At 45.8% G+C, this 10,782-nt stretch overlaps 1 protein-coding gene across 1 annotated transcript; it reads left to right on the plus strand.

The window, feature by feature from the left end:
• Positions 1 to 6,176: 6,176 nt before the first annotated feature.
• LOC142209807 (dispanin subfamily A member 2b-like) lies at positions 6,177 to 9,536 on the plus strand. Its single transcript, XM_075278854.1, has 2 exons — positions 6,177 to 6,364; positions 9,375 to 9,536. The coding sequence occupies exons 1-2, from the start codon at positions 6,221 to 6,223 to the stop codon at positions 9,525 to 9,527; spliced, it is 297 nt and encodes a 98-aa protein (XP_075134955.1). The 5' UTR covers positions 6,177 to 6,220; the 3' UTR covers positions 9,528 to 9,536.
• The last annotated feature ends 1,246 nt before the right edge of the window (positions 9,537 to 10,782 follow it).

Genomic DNA, 10,782 nt, shown 5'->3' on the forward strand with positions numbered 1-10,782 from the left:
CAGCACTGGCTAATGCATTGTATTGGCTTGATGAAGCAGTGCTGAATGTGTGTGCTTAGCACACACATTCAGCTCTACTTCATCGGGCTAATAGAATGCATTGGCCAATCAGCGCTGGCCAATGCATTCTATTAGCGTGAACTGAGTTTGCACAGGGGTTCTAGTGCACCCTCGGCTCTGCTACATCAGATTGCTACATCTGATGTAGCAGTGCCGAGTGTGCATCAGATGTGTAGTTGAGCAAAACTGACTCAGCACTGCTAAGTCTGCATTCGCATAGGAATGCATTGGCCAGCCTTCGGCCAATCAGCGCTGGCTCTGCTGGAGGAGGCGGAGTCTAAGGTCGGACCTGAATGGAGACTGGTGTGGAGCGATCTTAGACTCCGCCTCCTCCAGCAGAGCCAGCGCTGATTGGTCGAGTTCCGTACTCTGGCCAATCAGCGCTGGCCAATGCATTCTATTAGCCCGATGAAGTAGAGCTGAATGTGTGTGCTTAGCACACACATTCAGCTCTACTTCATCAGGCTAATAGAATACATTGGCCAATCAGCGCTGGCCAATGCATTCTATTAGCTTGATGAAGCAGAGTGTGCACAAGGGTTCAAGCGCACCCTCGGCTCTGATGTAGCAGAGCTGAGGGTGCACAAGGGTTCAAGTGCACCCTCGGCTCTCCTACATCAGAGCCGAGGGTGCGCTTGAACCCTTGTGCAGCCTCAGCTCTGCTACATCAGAGCCGAGGGTGCGCTTGAACCCTTGTGCACACTCTGCTTCATCAAGCTAATAGAATGCATTGACCAGCGCTGATTGGCCAGAGTACGGAATTCGGCCAATCAGCGCTGGCTCTGCTGGAGGAGGCGGAGTCTAAGATCGCTCCACACCAGTCTACATTCAGGTCCGACCTTAGACTCCGCCTCCTCCAGCAGAGCCAGCGCTGATTGGCCGAATTCCGTACTCTGGCCAATCAGCACTGGCTAATGCATTGTATTGGCGTGATGAAGCAGTGCTGAATGAGTGTGCTTAGCACACACATTCAGCTCTACTTCATCGGGCTAATAGAATGCATTGGCCAATCAGCGCTGGCCAATGCATTCTATTAGCGTGAACTGAGTTTGCACAGGGGTTCTAGTGCACCCTCGGCTCTGCTACATCAGATTGCTACATCTGATGTAGCAGTGCCGAGTGTGCATCAGATGTGTAGTTGAGCAAAACTGACTCAGCACTGCTAAGTCTGCATTCGCATAGGAATGCATTGGCCAGCCTTCGGCCAATCAGCGCTGGCTCTGCCGGAGGAGGCGGAGTCTAAGGTCGGACCTGAATGGAGACTGGTGTGGAGCTATCTTAGACTCCGCCTCCTCCAGCAGAGCCAGCGCTGATTGGTCGAGTTCCGTACTCTGGCCAATCAGCACTGGCCAATGCATTTCTATGGGGAAAAGTTAGCTTGCGAAAATCGCAAACTGACAGGGATTTCCATGAAATAAAGTGACTTTTATGCCCCCAGACATGCTTCCCCTGCTGTCCCAGTGTCATTCCAGGGTGTTGGTATCATTTCCTGGGGTGTCATAGTGGACTTGGTGACCCTCCAGACACGAATTTGGGTTTCCCCCTTAACGAGTTTATGTTCCCCATAGACTATAATGGGGTTCGAAACCCATTCGAACACTCGAACAGTGAGCGGCTGTTCGAATCGAATTTCGAACCTCGAACATTTTAGTGTTCGCTCATCTCTAATCATGACTTTGGTCTTCTTCTGGTTGATGGGTAGGGCCCATGTGGTGCTGAATTTTTCCAGCACTGACAGACTTTCTTGGAGGTCTTTCTCGGTGGGGGCCAGGAATAGGAGGTCATCGGCGTATAGCAGGAACTTCACCTCCCGGTCGTTCAGGGTGAGGCCTGGGGTTGGTGAGGCCTCCAGGGCTGTAGCCAGTTCATTGATATAGATTTTGAAGAGCGTTGGGCTCAGGCTACAGCCTTGTCTGACCCCTCGGGCCTGTTGGAAGTATGCTGTCCTTTTCCCATTCACCTTCACACTGCACTGGTTTCCGGTGTAGGAGCTCTTGATGACGTCGTACGTTCTTCCTCCTATTCCACTCTCTAGGAGTTTTAGGAGTAGGCCTGGGTGCCATAGTGAGTCGAACGCCTTCTTAAAGTCTACGAAGCATATTACAGGGGAGGATACATTGTAATATTACAGAGGGATATAATATAATATTACAGAGGAGGATATAGTGTAATATTACAGAGGGGTATGATGTAATATTACAGAGGGGTATCATGTAATATTACAGAGGAGGATATAGTGTAATATTACAGAGGAGGCTATAGTGTAATATTACAGAGGGGTATGATGTAATATTACAAAAGAGGATATAGTGTAATATTACAGAGGGATATACTGTAATATTACAGAGGGGTATGATGTAATATTAGAGAGGAGGATATAATGTAATATTACAAAGGGGTATGATGTAATATTACAGAGGAGGATATAGTGTAATATTATAGAGGGGTATGAGGTAATATTACAGAGGAGGATATAGTGTAATATTACAGAGGAGGATATAGTGTAATATTACTGAGGAGGATATAGTGTAATATTACAGAGGGGTATGATGTAATATTACAGAGGAGGATATAGTGTAATATTACAGAGGGGTATGATGTAATATTAAAGAGGGATATAGTTAGGGTTGAGCCGATCTTTAGATTTCAGGATAGTTTTAAAAATCCGATTTTCGATAATTTTCCATCCATTGCCGATCGCAATCGCGAAATTTGCTCAATCGCCAATCGGGATCCGATCTTTCCCGATACCGATCGCTCATCCCTAGATACAGGGGAGGAGAGTATAATATTATATTACAGGACAGATTCCAAACATTAATTCAAATATAATGAAACGTAAACTTAACTGTTACTTAGCCCATAACAACAATGATACAAAACTGTGTGACCATCGCTATACACTGCCTCAAAATCCCAAAAATGTTTGAATACATTACTCAATAGACACGGCATCCTAAACTCTTTGTCTTATCATGGGCGCACATCCACTGTGTCTTATCATGGGCATAGAACCTGCTCCAAGACACACTGCAGGACATAGATACACTCTGGGATACAGACATAACATAAAGAGCAGGAGAGGTAAGGGGGAAGTCCCTAATATATATCCTATCCACAAAAATACTATTATGCCCTAGGTTCGTAACCCGAGAAGGCCCCCGACCTAGGTAGCGTATGACCTCGACCAGAACCTGTCCCTAATGTAGAATGGGCCTAGATATGCCCTAGGTAGAGAAGGTGTGTATAATACATAGAAAAATAAAGTTAGGGTTAAAAAAAATACCAACTCATATCCCTGTATACCCCATAATCCATCATCACAATATTGCCCCCTTATAGGACAGTTTGATTGTAAATGGCGCACTGCTAATGAGGTGAGGTGAGGGGGCTGCCTCAGGCGGCACTTTCGAAGGGGCAGCAATTTTATTTTAAAAAATTTACTTTTTTTTTTGTTCCTAAACTAGTCCAAGAAAGGCTGCTCTGAAAACAAAACTGAGTGAACCTGTCCTGGGCTGGCTTAAACTTCTGCATCTCAGATAAGACATCATCATGCCTCCTGTGCTGGGACGCAGACATCTTATGCGAGGGTGAATAAAGAGGAGTATAATAATAGGAGATTCAGGGGATGTGAGGAAACATAATTAATACTGTTACTCACCTCTCCTGGATCCAGTGTTACTCCTAGTAGGCTTCGGGCTTTTATGGCAATGTCCCAGACGGTCCACATGACGTCTGGGATATTACCATAAAGGCCTGACCGCAGAGTATAAAAATAGTTCATGGGTGGGCTACTATGGGGCATAATAGAGGTTGGGTGAGCAACTGTGGGGCATAATAGAGGTTGGGTGGGCTGCCGTGGGGCATAATAGAGGTTGCAGGGGCCACTGTGGTCCGTGCAACTTCTATTATGCCCCACAGTGGCCCCTGCAACCTCTATTATGCCCCACAGTCTATTGTGCCACTGTGGGGCATAATAGAGGTTGCAGGGGCCGCTGTGCTGCATAATAGAGGCTGCAGGGACCACTGTGGAGCATAATTCTGCAGGCAAGGGACATTTATAAAAGCGTTCATTAGGGGACATTATGAATAGAAGTTGGCATCATTTATATACATATATATATGTGGGTCAGGTTCAAAGGGAAGAGACGGGAAATGTGAGCTATTAGTCAGAGATGTCTCCTGTAAGTCACAAAATGTTACTGCACTGTATTCACTGTAATGTTACCACTACCCCCACACATATACGGAAGGGAGGGGGCGTTTTTTGATAATTTGCCTCAGACAGCAGAGAGGCTAGGTTCACCACTGGGTCTGAAGAGATGATAATGCTAGGAAATCCCACAAATAACATATAGAAGGGGTCACAGTATTAAAGATCAGATTGTCCAGAGTCATTATATACCCACTCCAAGCAGAATGGATTTGATCTAAGAGTGGAGTGTAAGGGGATTGCCAGTTGAGCAATTCCCCAGTGCTGCTACTGAAACCATGGAGGACAAGAAAGACAGAGACAGTGAGTCCTAAACTTGACCCAGCCCCTGTCCCTAACTATTTGTCTCAACCGTCCTAATAACAAGGACAATTGGGCGACAGTCCCTTCTCTGAAAAGCACAGAACGGGACATGACAACACAACACAGAAGGGAAGTCATCAAGCCAAGGGTCAAAGCCAGAGAGACAAAGCAGTACCAAATCGTAATCCAAAAGAGTAGTGACAAGAAAAGCCAAAGGTCAGAAGTCAGTAAGTACAATACAATAAGAGCAAGTAGAAAGCTTAGCGAGGGCAAAGTCACAATAGCCAGACAACCTGTGAGGGCAGATGACCTGTTTAAGGAAGTCCAGACCCTACCCCACACTTGATTGGCAGATTGGCTATCAATCACAAAGATAAGGCCAAGAGGAACTATTTCAGGACTAGAAGGAAACAAAGGTGTAAGAGATCGGTATGGTGGAAAATCAATACAGAGATGAGGAAATAGAGTAGAGCTCAGACAGAGCAACAAGAAATAAACGTAAGGAATCATAAGTGAGCACGCCTCCTGCACCAAAGTGTGCAAACGGAGTGTGGCTCAAGGACCTGAACAGGCAAAGATGTTACAGTGGGTTTGTTATCGATGTAGTGGATGCATCGCATGCTCATCCTTACAGACCAGAAAAACCTTAAACATGTATTGAGGAATTTTTATCCCTTTAATATAAGAGACTACTTTGTATTAAATACCTGCCTGTGGTATGGTAATATTAGCTTCTGGGCTTTAGGTATTCCATCATTGTCATTTTTTTAACAATGTCCTGCATGGGTGTAGAGATATTCCATTGTTGGCCATAATTGTGTTACTGAATCTCATCTGTGCATGCGCACTTGGACTGCATTGCGCATGCGCAGTTTAATTCACAGAGGTCCCTTATGACTGTGCATTGGATCAGGTGTGTTCTCCGGATGCCTATAAGAAGGCGCAAGGTCTGCTCAATAACAGGGAACTTCCTTTAGGTTTCCTTTAATTGGGCAAACTAATAATCAGAGGCGTTTGAGATGGATTTCAGTGACGAAAAGAGCCCGAGGCACAAGAGCACTCATGAGTTTAATGGAAAAACAAAAAAATTTACATCCAATTTGCATAATAATTTGGAACATGGTCTAAAGGAGTGATCCAGGAATTATAACGAACTCAGGGGTGACTGGGCTGGGCGTAAAACAAAAGTCATAGTCATCACCTCACATCACGCCGTTGTGCAGTCACGATCCCATTTCCCTCCCATGACAAGAGAGGGTGGAAAGGAAAGACTCACGTGACCCTGAGACCAATCTGTGGCCTCAATGGGTAAGGAACCAGTGTTGCAATTGACCACTAAAGATCAGGGGTCATGAGAGCCCAATGAATTCTAGCGAGCGGGAAAGAGAACCAGGGCTGAGAGACAAAAGAGTGTAAGGAATACGTGATCATGACTTTTTTTGTTTTGCAAATTTTGTAAATTTTGTCCCATGCAGGCTGCCAGGAAAGGGTGAACTTTAAGAAATCATATACCATTTGCTAAAAAAAATTCCTCTTCTGTGCAACTCCACCCCTACATATAAAGCTGGAAAGTAAAGTGGGCAGAGCAGAAGCATCAAGTGTCACACAAGTCTACTGCAACTGTGCGAAGACAGACAGAAAACAATGTACCAACCTACATCAAGTGTGGTGACCGAGCAGCCCGGGCCGTACCGGGCCCCTCAGAAGGACTACTTGGTGTGGTCAATCCTCAATCTGATCTGCTGCTGCCTGCCCCTTGGGATCGTGGCTTTGATCTACTCCATCAAGGTAACTGCAAAAACTCAAAGAACTCACTTTTATTACACTGTATATTTTCCATTATCTTTAGAGTTTTTGTATATTTATTTTTCCATATTTTTGTGGTCACGGTTCGTGTATTTTCGTGTATCCTTGTTTTATGGGGCAACAGACAGATTGGGAGATGGACGGCGGTGGCACAAACTGGAACTGTAGAAAGAAATAAGGGAAGCAATACAAGTATAGAAAATGGATGTAGGGGGGGGGGGGTCATATGTCTCCTGTATGATCGGAGCTGGTTCACGTTCCCTTTGTCTCATGTTTTGATGCAGCTTCTTGTAGCAGCTCTGGTTTCTTCAGGCAAAAAAAACAAAACATCCCCGGTCACCGCCCCCCTCACATTATGACCCTGCCCTGTCCTCATTGATCGTGTCCTCACATGCCACTTCTGAAATGTTATGTGCTGCGTCTTCCACTACGTGACCATTCAGTAGATATATTCTGTTCCTGAAATACTTTGTGATGCTGTGAACCTCTACTTCCCCAACAATATAAGGCCATGCTCACATTTCTGTTTTATGCATTAGTCGGAGGAACTCAATAGTGGTGGGTCACACATTGGACACGAGCGGTGCCCAACAGAGTCCATCGTCTTATAATGGGATCTGTCAGGTTTCCAACAATTGAGACGTAACACTAGCGTTGCATGCTGCGGTATTTCTTCTGGCATTGATGATGGAATCTGTAACCGAGGCTTCTAAGTCTGTAACGCAGATGTGACGTAACTCTTAGTGACTTCCCATAAGATCACAACACTGTTTACCGGAAATATTTGGGCACCCTGAAGACCCTGCTGCATTCATTACTTAGTATCTGATGCCCTGCTGCCCCCATGATTTCACCCATAGTTTGTGTATCTGGAACACTCCTGTCCTGAAATCCTCTGTGCTGCTGCGTTATTTGTTCCTCCCACTATGTAACTCCTGGTGACTTTAAATAAAATCAACACATACTCCCCTAAAATAATTGGGGACTATCCTTCTACTACATAACCCTCAGCCTGTGACTTCTCACAAGTTCAGCCCACTCAGGAAATACTTCCAAATATTTGGCCCGTTCGCCCATTGCTTGGTTCGTGAAAATTCCAAACTACTGGAAGCTCGGAGGGGCGACATGACTCCATTGCATCAGATTATTAAAAAAAAGTCATCGGACTCTCCTCCGCTAAGAAAGATTGTGGTCCATAACTGAGACCCAAAAGCACAACCCCAAAATGAATTCAGACCCAAGACCCCTGTAATTGATTCAGAACCCAGACCCCAAAAACAATTTTGACCCCCTTAATTAATTCAGACCCCAGACCAGAAACCCATAATTAATATGAGCCTCCTCCACAGGTTAATGTCCTTTTCCACTTACCCCATAGTATAATGTTCACCTATAGCTACCCCCACAGTATTGTGTCCCCTTCCAGTTACCCCCACAGTATAATGCCCTCCTCCAGCTGCTCCCAAAGTTTAATGTCCTTCTCTACCTACCCGCATACAGTGCCGCACCTCCCATGAGTTGACCTGAAGCGACCGCTTCAGGCGGCGCTATGCCAGGGCCCCGGGGAGGGCGGCATTTTTGCTGACCTAAGCTTAGGGTCACCGTCACTGAGCGGTGGATTGGGGAGGCCGCCCCTCACGCTCAGGCAGAGAGAAGGTCCTCTCCCTGCCTGCTCTCTGCCTGCTAAAGACGCTCGCTCCGCTCGGCCCCGCCCCCTCCGCTCGGCCCCGCCCTACCCCCTTCCACTCATCTCCGCTCCGCCCCCTCCTCCGGTGGGGGTGGCTTTCTGACGTCCGCCTCAGGCGGCAGAAACCCATGGTTCACCCCTGCCCCCATAGTAAAATGTTCTCCTCTAGCTACCCCCACAGTATAGTGTCCCCTTCCAGTTACCCCCACAGTACAATGCCCCTCCTCCAGCTGCCCCCACAGTTTAATGTCCTCTCCGTAGTTGCCCCTACCATATTAAGTCCCTCTGCCGGTAACAAAGAAACATAAAAACCTAATACTCCCCTCTCCTTGCTCCCCTGCTACTCTTTTCTGCCGTTTCTGGTTCTGGAAGCTTCAAGGAGCTGCATATATGATATAAGTGATGTCATCACACCGCACCTACTGCGCCCAGAGCAGAGACGGACTGCGCGGATGGCTCTCTGCTTCCCCAATTTTGTATTCAACTTTTCATTCATACTATTCACTATTAGGGTTGAGTGAACGGAAAAGATCGGATCCCGATCGGCGATCGAGCAAATTTCACGATCGTGATCGGGATTGGCTGATATTTTGAAATCTCAAGATTGGCTCAACCCTAAAAGTGACTTTTCCCATAGAGATGCAATGACTAGGGTTGAGCGATTGGGATCGGGAAAGCGGATCCTGATCGGCGATCGAGCAAATTTCAAAATCGTGATCGGGATTGGCTGGACAATGATCGGAAATCAGATTTTGAAATCAACCCTAAAAGTGACTTTTCCCATAGAGAAGCATGGACTAGGGTTGAGCGATCGGAATCGGGGAAAGACTGGATCCTGATTGTCGATCGAGCAAATTTCACGATCGCGATCGGCTGGAAAATGATCGGAAATCGGATTTTAAAATCGATCCTGAAATCTCAAGGTCGGCTCAACCCTATTCACCGTACCCAGTTTCAATTCATCTGCATCCTCTCCGGGACTTACCTCCCGCCGACTGGAACAGTGGGACAGGACCCGGAATACGGAACTGTTCCGCTGTATCTGGGACGGTTTTACGGTATGGTCCACATCAACCTAATAATGGTCTTTCCTAAGGATATAAAAAGCTGGAAAACCCCTTTAAGATGCCGCAATAAACAGGAAATAGCACACCCATGATTCATCCCGGGACCGGCCAGGACTTGCGTGATCTGGTTACATTGGCATAGAGTTACCCCAGAGTTTCCCAAAAACTTGTTATATTAGTAACTCAAGGATTCTTCTGCTCCCCCCGCCATTAATTTATCTTTCCTTTTCCTTCGCAGACCCGCGATGCTACTCATCAGAACGACACGTTCTCGGCCGGCAAGCATTCCCGGACGGCCTTTAAGCTGAATATCTCCGCCACCGTCATCGGGATCATCCTGAATATTATCTTTATGATCATTTATTTTGTTTATCTTTCAAAATCAAATTAGTAAAAATGACTGGTTTGTACTGTCGTGATTTCACCGCGTCCATTATCCGACCGATCAAACAAGACTTTGGCAAATCTGTACCTTCCTTCTAAGTCTTGTATGACTTCACCTAAGTATGCTGATCTTATAAGCATTAAAGGGTCCAGCATTAAAAAAACATGGTCGCTTTCTTTAAAAAATAGTGCCACACCTGTCCATGGTTTGAAACTGGTATTGCAGCTTCACAAAAGTGAAGTGAATGAGACTGAGCTGCAATACCACACATAACCTGTACATATTAGTGGCGCTGTCTCTGGAAGAAAGAGGTTGTATTTTACTAACTCTGGAAAACTATTGAGGACACAACACAACATCTGAGAGAACTCCACACAGATCTGACCAAACAGGCCTCATGACTCACCAAAACAATAGAAAATGGACCTCCTATAAAGAGGACCTTTCATTATTCATCCATTAATAAACGCTTCTCCTTTGATCCTGGAGCAGTTGGAATCTTTTCTCTAGCCCCCACCATTTCTGAGCAATAACTGTACTTAGTTTTGGTGCCTGATATGCTAACTAGGCTCCATAATGTCAAGTAGGTGGTGTCAGGCAGAAGCAAGCAAGGAACTCTAATACTGTCCGCCTCTGATTCAATCTCAGAGTCACGACCCTTTGACTGCTACTGCTTGACACCACCTACTTGATATTAGAGAGTCTAATTTGCAAATCAAGCACCAAAACTAACAGCTCAATAGCTCAGGAATGGCGGGGGCAAGAGGAAAATTACAACTGTGCCAGAATAAGTGAAGCCGTAACTATTATCAGATGTAAAAAAATATGCAAATCTATTCTCCAGGACGTAATTAGGAGAACAGTGCACTCTGTACGCCGCCTCTAGAGGGCAGCCTCCTTAACATTATGCATGACTCAGTTAAAATGTCTAATATCATGATGCGGATTTAGTATTTCTATTCCAAAAGGAACAGATTCCCAGCTATGGACAGCGCTGTTTCGGCCTGTTTCAGCATAGCGTAGGGATACTGATTTGGCAGAGTGAGAGACTATATACCAGGGTCAGGGGATAATCGTACACATCAGGGACTACACCTATTATCAGATGCTGAGAACTAGAATTGGTGAAAGGTCCTCCTTAAAGGGATTCTACCATTAAAAAACTTTTTTTCTAGGTAACACGTTGGAATAGCCTTTAGAAAGGCTATTCGTCTCCTACCTTTGGAAGTGCTCTCCGCCGCGCCGTTCGTTCGAAATACTG

This window comes from Leptodactylus fuscus, chromosome 6 (genome assembly GCF_031893055.1).
Source record: "Leptodactylus fuscus isolate aLepFus1 chromosome 6, aLepFus1.hap2, whole genome shotgun sequence".
In the NCBI taxonomy this organism is placed as follows: Eukaryota; Metazoa; Chordata; class Amphibia; order Anura; family Leptodactylidae; genus Leptodactylus; species Leptodactylus fuscus.